The sequence below is a fragment of the Mastomys coucha genome, unplaced genomic scaffold, assembly GCF_008632895.1.
Source record: "Mastomys coucha isolate ucsf_1 unplaced genomic scaffold, UCSF_Mcou_1 pScaffold15, whole genome shotgun sequence".
NCBI classification, from domain to species: domain Eukaryota; kingdom Metazoa; phylum Chordata; class Mammalia; order Rodentia; family Muridae; genus Mastomys; species Mastomys coucha.
The window spans coordinates 141,359,823-141,381,836 of record NW_022196897.1 but is presented as its reverse complement, the minus strand read 5'-3'; the positions used below and the strand labels follow the sequence as shown (position 1 = coordinate 141,381,836).

Sequence of the window (22,014 nt, the reverse complement as noted above, 5' to 3'; positions counted from 1 at the left end):
CCACAATGGTGTCAGGAGCATTTTAGGTAGGTGCTGGGGAGTTGAACTCAGGTCCCTCATGCTTGCAGACTAAGCCAGCTCCCCAGCCCCTCATGCATTTTATAACATCCGCCTCCACGTATTTACTTATTTATTTTCTTTTCCTCCATTGGCCTGAGACTATCTGCAAAGGTGTCAGTTATCTGCTGTTTAAAGCCAGACATATAGCAGGCTCTCGTTTCTATTGAGTGAATGGATGCGTGGAGCAAGGCTGGAAGCCAAGGTAGTTGGTTCCATAGTAGCCGCCTTGTTCTGAAGGCTGGTAACCAGCTAGGACAGGATAAGGTTTCCAGGGGAGGCTGAACACCCTCACGCTCCTGGTTATTCTCAGCCCAGTACCAGACTCATGGAACTTGGACTGGGTATTCGCCAGAGGCAGGAATCCAACCTTTCTGAGGCCAGTTTGAGGCCTTTTTCCACCTGGGGACTGGCGTCTTGCGAGCCCTAAGGTGTGTTGGAGTGGAGGAAAACTGAGCCGTGCAGGGCAGTGGGGTTTGCGTGATGGGCGGAGCGGAGGGGGTGTGTGGAACGCCCAGCCCCGAGGGCCACAGGGCCTGGTGGGAGGCTGCCAGACCGACACCCAGCCTCTCCACAGACCCGGACTCCTTCCTGAAGTCTGCCCGACTTCAGCGGCTGCCTTCATCATCCTCGGAGATGGGCAGCCAGGACGGGTCACCACTACGGGAGACACGCAAGGACCCATTCTCAGCTGCAGCAGCTGAATGTTCCTGCCGCCAGGATGGGCTCACGGTCATAGTCACCGCCTGCCTCACTTTCGCCACCGGTGTGACGGTGGCTCTGGTCATGCAAATCTACTTCGGGGATCCCCAGGTGAGGGGAGCAGATGGACAGAAGGGAACTTGGGTGAAGCAGGTGACAGAGTGATGGGGAATGAATGGCCGGGGGTGGGGTGGGGGTGGGAGGCTGCTGGGAAGTGGGAAAGGAAGAGGGAGGAAATGGCTCTAGACAATCAAGAGTACAAGAAGAGAGACGTTCTAGGTTAATGGGGGTGGTGGAGGGCCTTACTAGTCCGCTCTTGTGTTGCTCCTAGATCTTCCAACAGGGTGCTGTGGTGACGGATGCCTCCCGTTGCACGGCGCTGGGCATGGAGGTGCTCAGTAAACAGGGCTCTTCCGTGGATGCAGCTGTGGTAGCAGCCTTGTGTTTGGGGATTGTGGCTCCACACAGTTCTGGCCTGGGCGGGTAAGGAGCTGGGTAAGGACCTGGTGGAGGCCTGGGTCCCTCAGGCCTACTTCTTCTCTCCTGGTCTATGGGCCTGGCTGCAGGTGTCTCTAGGTGTGAGTTTAAGGTGAAGGTGGACCCATACTTCTTATGTTTTCACTTTCAATGGCCAGTTTCACCCTTTTTCTCCCTGGACGGAGTCATGATGGCAGACCATATGGAAGAAAGAAATGGAGGTGTGTTCTGAAGTTCTCATGGTTTTCCACCAGGAGAGTAGTTTTTGTGACGTGTAAGATGAGGTGCTCATGAAGCAATGGGGTATCAGTTAAGGCAGCGAGGCACCAATCCCTGTTACTCTGATGAAAACTGTGGACCTTGTCCACAGAAAATACACCCCAGGCTCGGAGTTCTTCAAACCAAGGCTACAAATCGGACATTCAAAAGTCAGACCCAGCATCTAGGCTGCTTTGGTTTGCACACACACACACATACACACACACACACACACACACACACACACACACAAAGTTTGTTGTTGTTAAAATATTGATGCTTTTCATAAAAATCCAGATTGCTAACAGTTCAAGAACAATCAGGAAATCTGGTAACATGGAACCTACATTCCCATGTGACTATCTGAAGTTGAGCAGAGTGTTTCCCATGGTGGGTCAAGGTGCTGGCCACTTTGCTGTTTATCTACCCTGCTTTCCTTATGTGGTTACTTAGCTGCACACACTTTAATTTTGCTACCCTCCCCCCCCAAGATGTAAATAGGCCACAGAAAAAGGAACAAGCTGACAAAAATCATCCTCTTGGTAGGAGCAACCCTCCAGGCTCTACCGACAAGAAATTCCCCTTCTGGCCTCACATGGGGTTTTTCCTTACATAATCCAGCCCTGGGGGGAAGGGGGACGTGTACCAAGTAGGCAGGTGCAGGAAGCTGGCAGGGGTCCAGCTCTGGTCTAGGGAGGGGACAGAACAGCCTGTTCCCCCAGTCTCTGCATTTTTCTTAATCAGGGATTAAAGTCTCCAGTAACCTGGGCTCCCCACCTCCTGGGTTTTACCCTTTGTAGGGCAACTGAGTTTCTGAATCCCTGCTGGGGAGGGGGCTCCAACATCTGACCCAGTGTGGCCGACAGTCTACAACCTTCCCACAGGGGATTAAGGGAGTGGTAGTTGAATCTTTCAGAAGGGTGACAAGTTCTCCTCTCTTTTCACTTTCTGTGCCTTTCCCAGTGGGGGTGTGATGCTGGTACACGATATCCGACGGAATGAGAGCCACCTAATTGATTTCCGGGAGTCTGCGCCCGGGGCCCTCAGAGAAGAGGCCCTGCAGAGATCTTGGGATACCAAGGTGGGGACCCTGGTGAGAAGAGAGGGTCCAGGGGGCAGGGGAAGGTCTCCTTCATCCCCTTCTGCTAACCCGTATTTACTATGCTGTGCTCCATATTTACTATGGGCTGGCAAAATGAAGTGCGCAAAATGCTCTTAGCTATATAATGGCAGGTAGCTTGCCCTCCCCCGATCTAAAATAATGAACAAGGACTGGTTGGTGCTGGCATTTGTTACTAAGCCTGATAACCCAAGTTTAGTCTCCAGAACCTACAGAAGTAGAAAGAGAGGAAGGATTCCTACAAGTCTCCTCTAATCTACACACACCCATTCATGGTCATATGCGATACTCGTACACACACTAATTAATAAATAAATATAATTTTAAAATTAAAACAAAATGCACAAAACACAATTGAATGACTACTGACAGATTGCACTACAACATCTTACTTCTCTGACAGCTTTATCTGCCTGGAAGAAAGATGTGAGGCCTCTTTTGAGGACCCTCAGATATCACTCAGTTGTGATAAAACTCATTTACCGGAGACAGAAGGTGGTGGCGCTCACCTTAAAGACTTTATTTATTTTATGTGTATGAGTACACTGTAGCTGTACAGATGACCGTGAGCCATCATGTGTGTGGCCTCTGCTGGCCCCGCTTGCTCCGGCATAATTTACTGTAGGCGTCTTCAGATGCACAAGAAGAGGGCATCCGATCTCATTATGGGTCATTGTGAGCCACCATGTGGTTGCTGGGATCCAAACTCAGGACCTTCAGAAGAGCAGTCAGTGCTCTTACCCGCTGAGCCATCTCACCAGCCCAATGGTGGTGCTCACCTTTAATCCCGGCACTTGGGAGGCAGAGGCAGTTGGATTTCTGAGTTCAAGGTCAGCCTGGTCTACAGAGTGAGTTCCAGGACAGCCAGGGCTACACAGAGAAACCTTGTCTCTGGAAAACCAAAGTAAACAAATTCTATCTCACTCTAAGCCTGATGACTATAACTTTCTCAGGCTTTGTCATACTGGGAGAAAGAATCGCTAGAGGCAAACTCGCTATAGAGAGCAAAAGAGGAAAGATAGTAACTTGGAAAAGTGAGTATTTAGTGCCATGGCAAAAACCAAACACACCCCTGAGTTGTCCCAGGTCAGGTAATGGAAGCATGAAGGCGAACTGGCTAAACTGGGGTCCTTTGTGCCCACTTAAAGACTAGGGTACCTGTTACCCAATGTGAACTGATTTTTACCTAGAAAGCTTGTGTCCTGGCTTTTGGAAGGTTTCACTTAATTTATTCAATCCCTCAACCGTGGGAGACCTTTCTGCATTTGTGTATAAGAAGTCATGGGTGAGGGAGAGGTACCCCGTGGGGAAAGCTTGCCCCTCTCCTGGGATACTTGGCCTATGTCTTTCCCCTGTGCCAGCCATTCCTGGCTTGGGGCTCTGCGGAGTTCAGCCCAGCCCCCCCCTTCCAGTGACCTGGTCTCCTCTCTCCCTCGCCTGCCCGCCTCGCCCAGCCTGGGCTCTTGGTGGGGGTCCCCGGAATGGTGAAAGGGCTACACGAAGCTCATCAGCTCTATGGCAGGTAAAGACCTTCCGGTGGGGACCAGGGGTCCCTGCCTAACCTCCCTCCCTGGGTGGCCTTTTCCTTCCTTCCCAACTCCCCTTCCTAATATCCCCTTCCCTTGCCAGGGTTCTCCTTCCCAGGAACCCCCCTTCCCCCAGGACCCCTCCTCCTCCCCCCAGGACCTCCTCCACCCCCTGCTCTCCGGCCCCCTCAGGCTGCCCTGGTCCCAAGTCCTGGCCTTCGCAGCAGCTGTGGCCCAAGATGGCTTCAACGTGACCCATGATCTAGGTCAGTGGGGCCTGGAGGTGGGGGGAAGGTACAAGGTTAATGGGGAGGCCTTGAGATTTGGGCCCCAAGCAAAGGGGTTCTCTTTTCCAGTTTGCACTTCAGACTTCTTCCTATCCCTCTCTTCCCTGGAGGCAGCCTCCAGGCAGAGGATCTGGGAGGAGACCATATATCCCTACCAGCTATGACAGGCTTCTGGGGAGCCCGAGCTCAGAGCCAGTCACTTAGCTCTTATCCACCCGACCCATCAAGTCCAGTCTTGGCACCACCCACCCAGCCTCTCAACCTCGCCCCCCACCCCCACCCTCAGCTCATGCCTTGGCAGAGCAGCTGCCTCCCAATGCATCTGACCGCTTCCTGGAGACTTTTTTGCCATTGGGCCACCCACCCTTGCCTGGCTCCCTGCTGCGACGGCCTGACCTAGCTGAGGTGCTGGAAATACTTGCCGTCTCTGGCCCCGCTGCCTTCTACAATGGTGGCAACCTCACACTGGAGATGGTGGCTGAGGTGAGTGTGGCAGTGGGAGGTGGGTATTCACAGTGCCCCTGTGGCAGAGATGCCACCCTCCCTTTCATCCTCTAGGTAGTTTACTGGTTGTGTGCTTCATAAAGAAACAGAATTAACCTCTGGTGATAGACATCCAACCAGTAGTTGTTAAGGGCAAGAAGCACTTCTCTGTGACGTGAGGAACATAGATAGGTAGAGATGATCTTGAGAGGGAATGGCTGGGTTTCTCAGGGCTAGGGCCAGCGAGTCTGTTACTCCCAGGAAACGCAGCACCAGTCTCAGTTCCCCTGGGTCTAGACTCTTCCCGGCTCTTCCAAGAACTGATGGTGATATTGACATAGGAGATTGACATAGGGGGGTTACCCTTAACTCCAAAAAGGCTTAGTCTGGGGTAATAATGGGTACTGAAAATATTGTCAAGTTGTACTGTGCAACAGGAATATTTATCTAAGCCATTGTCATATACTGTGGGGATTATATAGGTGAGCCATTTAGTCATGAAGTGCATTATTTATCTGCCAGACACATAACTATGTACTAGCCAAGAAATTCAATGAGTAGTTCACCAAGGGCAGATTCGTCTAAAGTTTTATACTAGAAAGTATTAAAAAAAGGTTGATAGTGGTAATACTAATTTATATTGGCCTGGGGCTGGAGAGATGGCTTGCTGGTGAAGAGCACTGGCTGCTTTCTAGAGGGCCAGGTCTGCTTCCCAGCACCCACATGATGGCTCACAACCATCTGCAACCCCAGTTCCTGGGAGATATGATGTCCTCTTCTGGCTTCCATGGCTACTGCATGTATGTGGTACACAGACACACATGCAGACAAAACACCTGTACTCTAAAATAATAAAATAATTTTAAACAATTTAAACAATGGTTGCGCTGCTGGAATGGAATGAACACACTGATTTGTACAAAATTGGTGCATCAGTCAGGGAAGAGTGGTCAGCCATGTTTCATAGGGCAGGCCTGCCAAGGTCGTTCCAAGTCCATAGTGCTGTGGTAGTCTTACTAGAAAGGAAGGCCAACCTAAGGCTCAAACCTAGGGCTTTGAGCATACCAGAGTACTCTATCACTGAGGTATATCTCCCCGCCCCCAGCCCTGCCGTGTCTTTAGTTAACTATAGTAAAACACCAGATGGTTTCTTTTTTTGTTTTGTTTTGTTTTGTTTTGCTTTTGTGTTTTTTTTATGATTTTGGGGGGGGTGAGATAGGGCTTATCTGTATAGCCCTGGTTGTCCTGGAACTCACTCTGTAGACCAGGCTGGCCCCGAACTCAGAAATCTGCCTGCCTCTGCCTCCCAAGTGCTGGGATTAAAGGCGTGCGCCACCACCGCCTGGCTAGTTTTGATGATTCTTCTGTACATGGTAACTTCCTCTGCCTCCTTTGTCCTTGGGCTGGTGGGATCCCAAAAGGTTACAGAGGGAACAAAAGCTGTAACAGGCTTGTCTGTGATTGACATGTGGCATGAGCCATCCTCATGGCCCCACTGTGATGAATGATGATTCTCTCTCCTCCAGGCTCAGCATGCAGGGGGTGTCATAACCGAGGAGGACTTCAGCAACTATAGTGCTCTCATGGAGAAGCCTGTGTGTGGAGTGTACCGAGGTGACCTCTCCCCCAGCTCCTAAGGGTCCCTACTCAGGAGAAGTTTCCAGTCCATGGCCACATCCGTTTGGCCTGGAATCTCCTTTCCCTGTCACAGGAGATAAAACAGAGGCAATGAGCCCACTAGGTAGCCAGCTGTTGAAACAAGCCAGAGCCAGCCACCTCCTGAAATAACATGGGGTCAGTTATTAAATGAGTAGGACGTGGGGACATCTAGGACGTGGCTTTTTCTTTTTCTTTTGTTGTTTGGGTATTTGTTATTTATTTGCTTTTTTACAGTGCTGGGGTTGGACCTTTTACAGAGGACAAATCCCCTTTACTGAGCTACGTCTTAGGTTTCCTTGATTTGGGTTCTGGATTGCCTCAACTCTGTCTTCTAGCTCCCTTTTCGTTGATCTGAGCTTCCCAAGAATTTCTGAGACCAAAGTCCATCTAAGGGCAGAACGAGCCCTTTAAGACAAGCACAGATTTGCCTGTCGCTGACTTTAAAAGACAATTGAGACTTAGGGAGAAGTGGAACAATTCAGGAACCAATCAGAAGCTTAGAAAGCCAAGCCTATAGCATGAATGCGGTTTATATTTGCTGACCCCGAGGTGTTGTGTGCTAGGTCCCTTGGGAGTTCTGAGGTTCTCTCCTCTCTAGGAAGGACAGGTTGCCTCAAGCCCTGGGCAAGGCCTCCTCTGAGTTTGTTTCCAGGCTCCTGTCTTCCTGATCTAGAGGTAGTAGTATATGACACAGAGCAAAGAATGTAGCCTGAGCGTCAGGAAGGCAGAGGTGAGCATCAGCTATACCTCTTGTCCCGCACTTCCCACTCTGAGCCTTGGTTCCCTCCATAAGGTGGAGACAGTAATGGTGTCCACATCTCGGGGTGCCCACGAGGACTTGAGGACAAAATAAGGGAAGTCGCCTTGACCACAGTGGACACTGAATCCATGGCAGATTTTTGTTCTTGCTCCCCATGCTGGGATGTCTCAGCAGTTCAGTGTCTCGAGTGCTGGAGGTTCACCTGACCTCTTATAATCCTGGCCAGTTGATTCATATGGCTCAGTTTCTGTCCCTGTAGAATAAGGTTGATTAGACGAGTCGGTTATCACTGCCCGTGTTCCATGTCTCCCGTGGTGTTATTAGTCTTTTAATATCCAACCACCGAATAACAAAGTAGGAAGAGAAGGATGCTGCTCCCAAGAAGTTTCAGGCTAAGTGGAACCATCAGAGCACTTGATCCATTCCTGACCTGTGGGAGGGATTGAAGGAAGTCCATAGCAAACCAGGATTCTGTAGACATTTGGTCACCTGTCCCTCCTTTGCCAGTGACCAGCAATGTAACTCTCAGCAGGCCACAGATTTAATCTGTGTGCTGTCACAGTGAGCACAAGCCGGCTCTCCAATCTTAGTTTTCTCCTATGGCGGAGGAGGCTCTGCCTTTGGCCAGCATGTGACCTTCAGTGGGTCCTTTCGCCTCTTGATGATTCCTTTTCTCATCTGTGTGTGTAATGGTGAGGTGTGCACAAGAGACATGCTATATGAAGAAGACTTGACCCCTCTTCTGCTATCTGGTCATTTCCTATCCTTTCAGGCCACCTGGTTCTCAGTCCCCCACCCCCACACACAGGCCCAGCCCTCATCAGTGCTCTCAACATCCTGGAGGGCTTCAACCTCACCAGCCTGGTATCACGTGAGCAAGCACTTCACTGGGTAGCAGAGGTAAGGCCCACTCTTCCATCTTACCTGGATTTGGGAACACTAGAAATGGGAAAGTGGAGTGCCTCCTTGGAGCAGGACTAAAACACCTTTGAGTTTTCAGGATCCCCCAAGTGGGGGTGCTGGGAGGGGCCTGGCAGCCTTTTCCACATCCCTGCTGTGTTTTCAGACCCTGAAGATTGCATTGGCCCTGGCTAGCAGACTGGGAGACCCTGTCTATGATTCTACCATCACTGAGAGCATGGACGACATGCTCAGGTTTGTCCTGGGATATGGCCCTGGGTGCTGCAGGAATGGGGGAGATGTGGGAGAAGGAATCAGGCAAAAATCTTGTGAAGTCTCAAGTCCCTTTCGGCTGAGACCTAACGCTGTGTGACACGTGGTGCCTCTGGCCGCATCACCCTCCCGGTCTGCAGTGAGCTGGTCAACTGCTTGTGAACTCTTTGGCCCTTTGCGTGACCTTAACCTGTAGGGACACAACTGTCCTCCACTTAAAGTAGAAAACGAAAAGACTGAGAGCAGCACAGTAGTCTCTGTGCAGGTGCTGGCAGTGATGGGAATTCTGAGTGGTTGTGTCTCTGCCAGCAGCACAGTGGTACGATCATGCTCGGTGAGACCGCCTCTGTTAGACCACCACTTTTAACATTTTCTAGCTATCACTCTGGGAAATTAATTTAAACTCACTACATCTGATTACAGAAGGAGCCTGGTAATACTGTATCCACTCTATGAGGTTTTGATGATAATAACATGTAAATCAATAAGAGAACACGTATATAAATAAGATAACATTTTAGGCATTCAGCACATCCACTGGGAACATAGTAAATGTGCAATAAATGCAATTCATTATTAATTGGCCACAAAGGTAAGAGTAGGTTGATTGTTTGACTATTATTGTGCCTGGCTTACAGTCTAGTTCCAAGAAAACCACAGACCAAAAAGACAGCTAATGTAAATTTGTACTGTTACTCAAACATCACTCCATGAATTAAATTGCAAGCAACTTATAATTTAAAAGCAAAAAGATGGAAATTGAGAGGCTTTGGAGAAAAGGACACTTACTTCCAGATGGCAGGAATAAGTCCAAGAGGTCTCTTGCATAGCATGGTGACTAGTGACAAACTATTATATTTTGGATAATAAAGAGTTAGATATTTTCACTACAGAAATGATAACTGTGGACTACCACAGTTGTTAGTTAGCTAAATTTCCTTCTTGTGTATAAACCTCCTCAAAACATCATACTGGTGAGTTGTGCCTATAATTCCAGCATGGATTGAGGCAGGAGGATGAGACAGGAGGATTGCCATAAGTTCAAGGTCAGCTGGGACTACATAGTAAGTTGTGGGTCAACCTGAGCTAAAGTGAGATGCTATATATGAAATACATTTAATTGTATCAGTCAGTCAAAAAAAAAAAAATAGAGAGACGGGGGAGATAGCTCAGTGGGTAGATTCACTTACAGCACTATCGTGGGGACCTTAGTTAAAATTCACAGAACCCAAATAAAAACCTGGCATGGGTGTCTATAATTCTAGTAACTACTGAAGGCAAAGGTGGGAGATGGAGATAGAATTCCCAGAACCTGGTATATGCAATGGAAATAACAGCAGAGAGCCTCCCTCAAACAGAGTGATCAGTGAAGACAGACACCCATCATTGTCCTCTGACCTTCATATGTACATCACGTCATGCGTACACCAAGGCAGGCCTCTCTCTCTCTCTCTCTCTCTCTCTCTCTCTCTCTCTCTCTCTCTCACACACACACACACACACACACACACACACAGAGAGAGAGAGGATAATATCATGTTGAGCTCCAGAATTCACATAGTACATACACTTATAACAAAAGTTAGTATTATACTGGGCACCAGAATTCCAGCGGCAGACGCAGGCAGATCTTTGAATTTAAGGCTAGCCTGGTCTACCTAGTACCAGGGCTAGAAAGAGAGATCTTGTCTCAAAAAAGAAAAGCAAAAGTTAGTATCATTTATCAGAAGAAGGCGGAAGTAAGAGCAGTGAAAACCGGTGAGCATCGAGCAGCAGGGACAAGCCTTGGGCTCTCAGCTTTCCCACCCAAGGCCCTGAGCCCACGGTGGAGGCGTGGACATTCAGCGTTGGCCCAGACCCACTCTGCATTCGGTTGAAAACCAAGTGAATGTCTTTGGTAATCCTCGCTAACTTCTTGTTTCCTGATCACCACAAATAACCCAACACATGGCTAGTAGCACTGATAACAGAGAACCCCTCAGCTGGGCTTATAGCTCTAAAACATGCCTGCATTTACATGGCACATATGCAGCTACTTCAGCCAATAAATAGCTATCGAGGGCTTACCATGTATTCTTTGCCTTGTAAACAGAAAAAAAAAAGAAAACAAAAACAAAACAAACTAATAACAGATAAAGATCCCCATATACAAAAATCTTTCCTCAACTAAAACACTATGGTTTTCTCTCCCTCCCAGTCCTGCTTTCCTCCCCCTCTCCCTCCCCCTCTCCCTTCTCCTCTCCCTCCCCTTTTCCCTCCCCTTCCCCTTCCCCTCTCCCTCCCTCTCCCTCCTCCTTTTGGGATAGAATCTTGCTATATAGCCAGCCTGTCCTGGAATTCTATGCATTCTAGTTTTCACCTAGCACTTAAAAATCTTCCACTTCTTCCTCCCAAGTGCCAAGATTACAACCATGCATTAACACTCCGGCTTCTCACTAAACGATTTTTAGATTTTTATTTTATTTATCATTCGATGGTGATGATGGTGGTGGTGTGTGGTGTGTGCACAGAGGTCAGAGGACAGCTTTCTGGAGCCAGTTCTCCCCCATTTCCTTTATGTGGGTTCTGGGGATTGAACTCAGGTTGTCAGACTTGCACAGAAAGCACCTCTTACCAACAGAGCCATCTCACAGGCCCTATCTCACTAAATTCTTAAAGAACTTTAGTTGCAAACTACAAACATTTGGCCAAATCAATCAAGCTTGCTTATTCCCAACAAATACCTTCAGAGCATTCCCTGCGCCCAGACATTTCATAGAGAGGAATAGAGCCAAAAATAACTATAACTCTTTTTTTTTTTTTTTTTGGTTTTTCGAGACAGGGTTTCTCTGTGTAGCCCTGGCTGTCCTGGAACTCACTCTGTAGACCAGGCTGGCCTCGAACTCAGAAGTCCACCTGCCTCTGCCTCCCAAGTGCTGGTATTAAAGGCGTACGCCACCCCTGCCCGGCAACTGTAACTCTTGATTGGAACATTAAGTAAAATGAAAGGCTGGCTGTCAATTCTGAATAATGGCTAAATAAGTTCAATTCAGTGGTTCTTTTCTCGGTGTTTCATACATGTTAGCAGTGTGATCTCCCCCTGCAGACTTAATACTCCCGTGAAGAAGGCAGATGTGATCTAGCAGTCACATAAACACCACAGATAGGTGGGATGTAACAAACTCTCCTTGTGTATTCCCTTCTTTACCACCTCCTTTTCAGCAAGGTGGAGGCCGCCAACTTCCGGGGCCACATCAGTGACTCTCAGGCAGCCCCTGCCCCACTCCTGCCTGTCTATGAGCTGGATGGGGCTCCCACAGCTGCCCAGGTGCTGGTCATGGGCCCTGATGACTTCATCGTGGCCATGGTCAGGTACGCCAGCTCAGGCTTAGAACCAGCAAGAAGAAATCATTCCAAGCACAATGGAAGTAGGGGCTGGGTGGGAGTGAAGGCATCCACAGGGCTCAACCTCATTTCTGCCCCCAGCTCCCTGAACCGGCCTTTTGGAAGTGGCCTCCTTACTCCCTCCGGGATCCTTCTCAACAGCCAGATGTTAGACTTCTCCTGGCCCAACAGGACCGCTAACCACTCTGCACCCAGCCTGGTAGGGTCTTGCTTTCCACTCTCCCTGGGACCTTGAGGCCAGATAGGACACACGGCACTGTGGATCCTCCTCCCTCCCTATTTCCTATGAGAAATTCTGTTTGAAGGAAATGAGATGTTCACTTCATTCCCATCCCTTCAGTGTGACTAGGGAAAAGTCTTGCCTCCTCTCTGCACAGTGACCCCCATTTAGTGTTTGGGCTGCTTCTGGCACTAGAGAGCTACGATTACATACTGCTGGGCTAATGGTGTTCAGATCTGTGATGGGGGGATTCTGCCCTCCCCATTGCCGTTTTTCTTGGTTCAGTCTTGTTTCTGCAATGCATTGTAGCTCAGAGGTTCCACTTCTAACTCGATTTTCCCACTAGTCTTTTTGGGACTTCCTCTTCCACAGACAGCACGTTGTTGCCAGAAAGAGGCTTATCTCTCAAGAGTTGAACTTGGGGACCATATAGAAGAAAGGAAGTGAGAAAGGAGGTGGGCTGGGCCTTTCCCTCTGCTCCACACTACATCCTCCTTTTCATCTCTGTCTTCTGACAACAGGAGAACTCGGTACAGCCAGGGAAGCGGCCCCTCTCTTTCCTTCTGCCCACGGTAGTCCGACCAGCAGAAGGGCTCTGTGGGACCTACCTCGCTCTGGGGGCCAATGGAGCTGCTCGAGGCCTCAGTGGCTTGACCCAGGTGAGAGCTACTCCATTATGGATCTTTTGTAGTCAGGAGCCATGCTGTGACCTGGTCTGCCATGTCCCATATATTGTTTCCCATGCCCTTCCAGCAATCATAGTCAGCACTGCATTGTGCCAGGCCTATCCTGGGCACAGATGCGCTGTGTTGGACTTCATAATGAAAATGGGGTCCTCACTTCTGGGCTGCCTGTGTTCTATAAGCCTCGAGTCCCATCATCCCCTGCTCTATATCTAAATAGACCAGTAGCCCTCTGTAGTGTCTTATTTTGAAAGTAGGGTCTCCTGCTATTCTCCAGAGTACCTCCGAACAGTTCCATGTGTGCCTTGAGCACCTGACACACAGCAGGCTCATTATTTGGACAGGTGACGAGCTAACTCTGGAATTAGAATCCAGAGTTCAGCCTAAGTGCTGCCAGCCTTCAACTGTGGGATGCTAGGGAAATAGCTTAGCCTCTCTTGAGCCTTAGTATCCTCCTCTGTGAAGTGGGTTACAATAACTAATATCACAGAGTCCTTACTTAGTACTAGGCATTGTGGTATGTGTGTGATGTGTGTGTGGTGTGTGTGTATATGTGTGTGTGAGATGTGTATGTGTGTGTGAGATACGTGTGAGATGTGTCTATGTGTGTGAGATGTGTTTGTGTGATATGTGTGTTTGTGTGTGTATGTTAACCCCTTTAACTCCCCTAACATTGAGAGGAATGACTGTTTTGATTTTACAGGTAAGGAAACAACCTTAGGAGTTGGCTCAATTCATTCAGCTATTGCATCTGGTAGGAAGTTGAGTTCCAAAGTCTATCCAGCCCCTAACCCCTGAGATGAAACTACCCAGTTTGTCCTCTAAACCACCCTGTTAACTCCGCCTTGTCCGGAGAGAAGGGAAGGTGGCTCTGGGCTAGATTATAGAAGACTAATGCTAGCAGTGCCTTTTCCTTAAACTCTGAAAGGGAGTCACGGTCTCTCTCTGGCCCTTAGATTCATCCTCTGTAAAATGGGAACAGCTACCATAGGTCACCTGTTTCCAGTGCAGTTGCAAGACTTAGATGATACACCCACCCAGTGTGAGCTTTCTAAAGACTATAGAGGGTTTGGACTGACAATGAGAGCTGTGGAGTCTTGAATCATTGTTTCTGGGACAGCTCCTGGGACAGATGTTTTTGCTCCTTGCCTGCCCACAGGTTCTACTGAATGTCCTGACCTTGAACCGGAATCTGAGTGACAGCCTGGCCCGAGGACGCCTCCACCCAGACCTGCAGTCCAACCTCCTGCAGGTGGACAGTGAGTGCAGAGCAGGTTCCCATAGTATGGGCACAGGGATGGATGGAGAAGGTTCCCAAGATTTTCCTGCCTTGACCAGCATTAACTTCCTTCTTGAGAAGGTTTTGGTAGGGTCAGTGTAAGATCTGGGGATTGGAACTATCTTGGCACTCCCTGACCGTCTAGTGTTAGGAAATCCATGTCTCAACCCTTGAGACTTCATTTTCTCCTTTATAAAATGGGATACAGCTATCTTTTTGGCAAACTTCCATTCATCAGTATATGATGAACACCTACTATGTGCGAAGCATCATCCCAGCTATAGGGGAATACTGCACAGAAAAATAATCGGAGACAGTGAAAGGAAAATTTGGCCACAGCATCAGAGCAGGATGCTGTAATGGGACCTACAGGGACAGGAAGCTTTTCTTTGGTGACACTGAAGCTGAGATCTGAAGAGTGACAAAGCGTCCCCCCCACCCCAACACACACACACCAGAAACTGGGACAGAGCTTTGTAGACTAAGAGAACAAGTGCTAAGAGCTTGGAGCAGATTTGGTTTCATGTTTTTGAGAAATAAAAAGAGACCAGGGTGGGTGAGGAGACATTGAGATCAGAAAGGAGAGCAGGGACAGGACCGTGGGCTCAGGGGTGATGATGAGGAGACAGAGTTGCCCCTAACGACAAAGCTTCATTTTGAAGATTAAGAAGCTCATGGCTTCACAGTGGAAGTGGTGACTGGCTGGGCCTTGAATTGGGAGTGGGAATTAGGCATGTAGTGATATCAGACTTTCTGAGCAGGAGGGACAGTCTATGAAAGACCCAGAAAGAATGGCATTGGAGACCAGCTGTTTCCTGAGGTTACCTGGCACCTTTGTGACTTTAGACCACCACTCCATCACTCTGCATATCTACAGATACACTGGATCAACCACAGTCTCGAAAATATAGACTTAATTTTTACCGTGTACTGACCTTCACAGTGGGAAGGAAGTGTGACCGGGAAGCAATCACAAATAAGGCCACCTGCCATTTAAAACCTTACATTAAGGAGAGAGATACAGTCAATCAGTAGTTTGAACAGAAACCTTAGGATTGTAATAGGAAAATGACATCATTCGCAACAAGTAGATGATGAATAGTTACTTAAAAATAAGTATGTTTAGGTTGTAGTTAGGTGGTATTGTCTGCAGAAGGCCTGGAAGATTTCTCTCACTATTTAAGAAGTTTCAGGGAATGTTAGAGATCATGGACCTTGCCTTTATCTAAAAGACAAAAAGTGAGGCACAAAGGAAATTGTTTTCTGAGGTAGTTTTTTTTTTTTTAAAGATTTATTTATTTATTATATGTAAATACACTGTAGCTGTCTTCAGACACTCCAGAAGAGGGCGTCAGATCTCATTATGGGTGGTTGTGAGCCACCATGTGATTGCTGGGATTTGAACTCATAACCTTCCAAAGAGCAGTCGGTGCTCTTTCCCCGCTGAGCCATCTCACCAGCCCCTCTGAGGTAGTTATTTAATGCCATTCAGTAATATGGATTTTTTTTTTCTAGTGGCCAGGCATGATGGTGCATGCCTTTAATCTCATCACTCAGGAAGCAGAGGTTGGTGGATCTCTGTGAGTTTGAGGCCAGCCTGGTCTACATAGTGAATTCCAGGATAGCCAGAGCTACAAAATAGAGTGTCTCTGTCTCCAAAAACCAAATAAATAGATTATTAATAATAACAATAATGCTTTTTCAAAAGAACTGCCTAAAATCATCCCGTTTGGGGACATAAGAAGACCAAGACTTTATAGCGAGGATCAAAGGGGGAGGGGTGACATTAACAAGGCTTATTGTTAAGGTCTAAGTTAAGAGGCAACCAACTGAGGAGAGACTTAGAGCCTGTTTGCTTTAGCTAGGGGAGGTATGGCTCAAGGCAGGATGATGAAAACCTGAACTAAGCCAGAGGTTAAGCAACCACAGCCTCACAAATACAGACTTAACTTTTACAGTGTACTGACCTTCTATAAACACCAGGAAGCAATCACAAGTAAGACAACCTGCCATTTAAAAAGCTTATATTAAGGAAAGAGATACAGTCAATCAGTAAGAACAGTAGTAAATTATTTTTCGGGGGTGGGGGAAAGCAGGGTTTGCTAATGCATGTCTTTAATCCCAGCACTCAAGAGGTAGAAGCAGGCAGATCTCTGAGAGTCCAGCCTGGTCTACAGAGAATTTCTAGGCCAGCAAGGGATACACAATGAGATACTCTCTCAAACAAACAAAACAGAACAAATAGAATAAAATAGCAGGATATGACTAGAGATGAAGCCGGTTGGTAGGTGCTTGTCCAGAATGAGGCTCTAAGTTCTGCTTGAGTACAATAAAAACTTGACCTTGTGGTGCTTGTCCTTGGGCAGTGGAGGCAGGAGGATCAGAAGAAGCTCGAGGTCATCTTGGCTACCTAGGGACATAGTGAGCCTGAGATCAGCCAAGGCTACATAAGACCCCCATTCCAAAAGGAATAGAAGGAGGAAAGAAAGCAGGATAACCCTGAGACTGATAATCTAGATAATGGGGAAAGTCTCAAAGACATGCCTTTGACCAAGGACAGGAATGACGTAAAGGAGCCAACTGTGTGACCATCAAGGGGAAAACATTCTAAAGTGAAACAGTATTGGGTGTAAAAGCCTGTACTGGAGAGACAGTAAGGTTGCCAGTATGGCTGGAGAGATGGAGAGGATGTCAGGAAGGCCAGAACAGCTAAGCAAGGTGTAGACCAGAAGGAACCAGGAGAAGACTTCAGAAAGGGCCTGGTGGAGCCTAGAGGCTTAGGTGGGCTTTGGCTTCTATAAGACCTGTCAGAGCTGTTGGAGGGTTTAGATGGGAGTCGAGCTCCTTTGGCTCCTGTGTAAAGCTGTAGAGAAGGCAGGGCTGGGTGAGCATTAAGTAGGCTATTCAATAATCCTCACGAGTAACATGGCAACTTAGTGATATAGTCCAGGCCTCTTGCCATTCTTAAGAATGCCTGCTTAGGCTGGGCAGTAGTGGTGCATGCCTTTAATTCCAGTACTCAGGAGGCAGAGGCAGGTGGATCTCTGTAAGTTTGAGGCCAGCCTGATCTACAGAGTGAGTTCCAGGACAGCTGGGGCTATTTAATAGAGAGGACCCTGTCTCAAAAAACAAAAACACAAAACCAAACAAGAATGACTACTTACTGTTATTACTGACTAATTACAAGGCTCCAAGCTCAGTGCTTCCTGTGCATTACCTCCTTTAAGCCCTTTATGCACATAAACAACTTTATATAGTAGGTTCTCTACAATCCCCCACTGTATGCATGAGGACACTGAGGCTCACGGAAGTAAAACAATTTATGCAAAGTCATGCAGTTCCTGCTGTTGAAACAGCTAAGACCATGACTCAAATCTGATAGCGAGGTCCCTGAGTCAGCTCTCTAATGCATGTGTGCTGTGGGAATGGTTTGCAGGTGAGTTCACGGAGGAAGAGATTGAGTTCCTGGAAGCCAGGGGTCACCATGTGGAGAAGGTAGATGTCTTATCCTGGGTCCACGGCAGTCGGAGAACCAACAACTTCATCATCGGTGTGAAGGACCCTCGGAGCCCTGATGCAGCTGGAGCCACCAACCTGTAGAGCATTGGGGTGGGCGGGATCTCGGCTGCCCGCCTTTGCATGTTCCCAGAGTCCCTCTTTCTCCCAGGTTTGGTCTCAGGGGGACCCCATGGATGCCTCAGATCAGGGGCCGGAGGGGATGCTCAGCAAACCCTATCCCAGAGTAACTGGAAAATTCTCCAACTGGAGGCCTTTGGTGGTAATGATGCCATCAGTGTCCATGACCAGGCAGGCAGGACCTTGAGGAGTCAGATTGTCTGTCTCCTCTCCTCTCTCAGCCATGCTATCCTTGAGCTTAGGGATGTGCTTGCAAACCCTTCTCAAGGGTCTCACAACCCCAAGGCCTTCTAGCCTAGGCCTTGTCTTCCAGCTCCCTTTTCCTGTATCTGGCCCCATTTCTCAAGTGACTAGTATTTTTTAAAAATTGGCCATTATATAGAGAGGTAATCCTCCCCTTCCACCAGGTTGAGGCAGGGGCCTTGCATTTGAAGGTCCCAGGCAGCCAAGTAGGGGTAGGGGTGGGTATCAGCTCAGGGGCTTCCATTTGCAATGGGGAATTAAAGAAAGACTATTGCTTAACCCTGACTCTGGCTTGATTTCTGTATAACTGATGTAGTAGTTGCTTTCTAATTGCTCTGATAGGATACCTGGCAAGGTGCAGCTTAAGAGAGAAAAGATTTACACTGGCTGCAGTTTAAGAGGAGCTGGTCCATCAGGCAGGGTGGCTTGGTGACAAAACGGCTCCTAGATATATGGCAGGGGAGCTTGCTCACACAAGGGCAGATCAGGAGGCAGAGACGACATCCCATCCGTAGTTAAACCTCAAGCCTTATTCTCCAGACACCCTCTTCCCACAGCTAGGCTCCACCTCCAGGGGTTCTATAAACTCCAATAATGTCAAAGTCCACCCATCTAGAGACCAAGAATTCAAACATGGGGTTGGAAGTAGGAGTAAGAGTAAGAGACGAGACCTTGGCTCACCCTATCTTAGAAGCCCATGATACCTGGACAACCTGGAATCAACTTTGTAGGGGTTGTGTTGCCAAAACTATACTAGTAATTACAAACAATAACTTTTATTGTAGATACCTAAGTAGTGCACTTAATGCCGAGCACTTGATGAAAATAATCTTACCTAATCTTTGTCACAAAGCTCATGAGCCAAATGTAAATAGTATTCATACCTTATTGGCGAAATATGGGCAAAAAGTTGTTGAAAGGATGCCTACAAAGTTTCTTTTCTTTTCTTTTCTCTTCTTTTCTTTTTGTTTTTCAAGACAGGGTTTCTCTGTATACCCCTGGCTGTCCTGGAACTCACTCTGTAGACCAGGCTGGCCTTGAACTCAGAAATCCGCCTGCCTCTGCCTCCCAAGTGCTGGGATTAAAGGCATGCACCACCACTACCCAGCCTGCCTCCAAAGTTTCTTAACTGTTAAACAGAAGAACCTGGGTTCAGACTCCGGATGTCTGACTCTACAACTTGTGTTCCTAACCAATGTCACAGCTGGTGGGTGAGCTCTTTGTTAAGAATAATGGTTCACATGACAAGTACCTTTCATATGCAATGTTATTTGTACATGCTGTGTTATTTTCTATTATTGTGACAAAACACCATGGCCAAGACAGCTTAAAAAGAAAGATTTTAATTGGCCTTAAGGCTCTTAGAGTCTTTGATGGTGGTGTGCCAACAGAGGGCTGAAAGAGCAGCTGCGAGCTCACATCGGGATTTGCAGATGGGAGACAGATCACGGGAAATTCCTGGGATGCAACCCCAGTGACACAGTTCCTTCAACAAGGCTACCCTTAATCCTTCCCAAGCAGTTCCACCAACTGGAGACCAAGTACTCAACCACAGGAGCCCATGGGGGCCGCTCTCATTTAAACTACCATGTTTGTCTATTATCTACTATATTTCAGGCACTAGACTTCAGCCCTAAAAAAGACAAACATTAAGCAAAGAGATGTGGAGGTGACTTAGTGGTCCCCCAGCATGCACAGAGCCCCGGGTTCTATCTCTACCACCACAAAATATAAAACAAGTGAACAGGAACTTGTTACAGATGAGAAAGGTACAATGTCATCACAATAAGCTCTGTAGTATGTCTCATAGGTATGTTAAAGATGTAACAGTTATTAAAATATCAGTTATCAGAGATATGTAATATAGTTTATCTACTCTCCTAAAGAACTCACACTCCAAAAATTGCACTGTCAGAAATCTAGCATATTCCTCCACACTTCTTTTTTCTGCACATTTATAGATTATGTTTAAATAGTAAACATAATGGGCTCCTATGTTTGAGTACTTGGTCTCCAGTTGGTGGAACTGTTTGGGAAGGATTAAGGGTAGCCTTGTTGGAGGAACTGTGCCACTGGGGTTGCATTTGGAGGTTTCAAAAGACTCCCAGGAATTTTCCGTGATCTGTCTCCTACCTGCAAATCAAGATGTGAATGTTTAAACAATGTTTAAATAGTAAAAATGGAACTATGTTTCATAATTGCTATCTTTTCCTCCTCTTCTGGCTACTAGAATTCAGAGCAGTCCTCTGTCATTGCCTCCTAAGAACTTGGATTGTAGGCATGGGCCACTGCATCCAGCTAAGACTCTTGAATACTAAGACTCTGATGATGGAAGAAGTATATTTCGATACTGTCCTAGTACATGGGAGACTGAGAAAGAAGGATCATAATTTCAAGGCCACTCTGGGTTGGACAGTGGTGGGAATGCCTTTAATCTCAACACTCAGGAGGCAGAGGCAGGCTGATCTCTGAGTCTGAGGCCAGCCTAGTGTACAATTGAGTTCTCAGACAGCCAAGGTTACACAGAGAAACTCTGTTTCAACAAGAGAGAGAGAGAGACAGAGAGAGAGAGAAAGAGAGAGATAGAGAGAGAAAGAGAGACAGAGTCAGAGAGACAGAGAGAAAGAGAGAGACAGAGAGAGAGAGAAAGAGAGAGATAGAGAGAGAAAGAGAGAGACAGAGTCAGAGAGACAGAAAGAGAGAGACAGAGAGAGAGAGAGAGAGAGAGAGTCAGAGAAAGAGGAGTTTGAGTAACACTAAATTTTATTCCATGAAATGTATTCTATGTCTACTCTGTCATGCAAGGCCCAAGGCACTGGAGACACTCGTGAAAAAGACAAGACCAGTGCTGACTGGGATGTATTCCTAATCATTTTTAGTTTATTTAGACTTTACCATCTTATGATAGTATAGGAACACTGGAAAATTTGCCTCATATTAAGAATATGACTTTGGCTAACTATGAAATGAGATAAGAAACTTGGTACTTTGTAGAATGTCTCAGGCCTCACATAAAGTTAAGAGTACTTCCTCAATAATTTTTGGCATTTCCTTTACTATTTTCTCTGACAGGATCCTCGGATTTACTGTGCAGCTGAAGGAGATCTTGAATTTCTGTCTTCCTGCCTCTACCTCCCAAGGGCTTAGATTTCGATTACAGTCATGTGCTACCATGCCTGGTTTCTGTGGCGCCGGGGACTAGCTTTAGGGTTGTGTACACACTAGGTGATCACTACCAACTGTGGTCAGCTCTTAGAGGATCTCCAGCCATGTGCTTGGTACTAGGGAGAGTTTTAAATGATCATTATTGCACTAGTCAGTTTTGTTGGCCTCTTCCTTACATACCTTCTTCTTGTAATTCAGAGATATTTCCACAAGAGGAAGGAAATAATCTGAGGCAAATGCATCGTTTTAAAATTCAAGAAATCGCTGGTGGTAGTGTCACATGCCTTTAATCCCAGCACTCTGGAGTCAGAGTTAGGCAGATCTCTGGATGAGTTTGAGGCCAACCTGGTCTATAGAGTGAGTTCCAGGACAGCCAAGGTTATGTAGAGAAGCCCTGTCTTCAAAACAAAACAACAACAACAAAAAATATTTAAGAAGTCAATAAATAAATGGGAAGAGGACCAAGAGTGTAGCTCTGTCATACAGCATGTCTAGCAGTCATGAAGTTCTGAGTTCAAGCCCCAGTACTGCAAAAACAGTAACTTTAAAGGTGGATAGATAAAACAATCTGATCAAGAAACCACATCAGACTGGATATAAAAATAATATCCAGCAGTTTAATGTTTATGAAAAGATATACTTCAGATTCAAAGATACAAATAGGTTGAAAATAAAGAATGAGGAAAAATATCTCATGTAAATAGACTAAAAATTTAGAAGTCTGGTGTGGTGGTGCATGCTCTTAATCCCAGCATGTGGGAAGCAGAAGCAAGTAGATCTCTGGGAGTCCAGGCTGGTCTACATCGCAAGCTCTGGGCCAGCCAGAGCTACATAGTGAAGCCTTGTCACAAAAATAAATAGAAAGAAATAGAAAGGAAGGAAGGAAGGGGGGAAGGGAGGGA

The 22,014-nt window shown here is 47.2% G+C and overlaps 1 protein-coding gene across 5 annotated transcripts in view; it reads left to right on the top strand.

Moving 5' to 3' along the window:
* Ggt7 (gamma-glutamyltransferase 7) overlaps window positions 1-18,232 on the top strand; it is a 31,379-nt gene extending 13,147 nt beyond the window's left edge. The window contains exons 4-17 of one of the 5 annotated variants that reach the window (XM_031372423.1): window positions 635-870; window positions 1,091-1,242; window positions 2,458-2,575; window positions 4,069-4,136; window positions 4,333-4,406; window positions 4,714-4,910; window positions 6,437-6,524; window positions 8,102-8,229; window positions 8,396-8,484; window positions 11,704-11,853; window positions 11,968-12,085; window positions 12,628-12,765; window positions 13,949-14,048; window positions 17,505-18,232. In XM_031372423.1, the coding sequence (XP_031228283.1) occupies window positions 635-870; window positions 1,091-1,242; window positions 2,458-2,575; window positions 4,069-4,136; window positions 4,333-4,406; window positions 4,714-4,910; window positions 6,437-6,524; window positions 8,102-8,229; window positions 8,396-8,484; window positions 11,704-11,853; window positions 11,968-12,085; window positions 12,628-12,765; window positions 13,949-14,048; window positions 17,505-17,668 (1,820 nt within the window). In that variant the 3' untranslated portion in view covers window positions 17,669-18,232. Of the gene's footprint in view, window positions 1-634; window positions 871-1,090; window positions 1,255-2,457; window positions 2,576-3,587; window positions 3,649-4,026; window positions 4,137-4,297; window positions 4,407-4,713; window positions 4,911-6,436; window positions 6,525-8,101; window positions 8,230-8,395; window positions 8,485-11,703; window positions 11,854-11,967; window positions 12,086-12,627; window positions 12,766-13,948; window positions 14,049-17,504 lie in introns of those variants that run through there. The other 4 variants (XM_031372427.1, XM_031372424.1, XM_031372426.1 and 1 more) reach the window with 4 other exon arrangements.
* The last annotated feature ends 3,782 nt before the right edge of the window (window positions 18,233-22,014 follow it).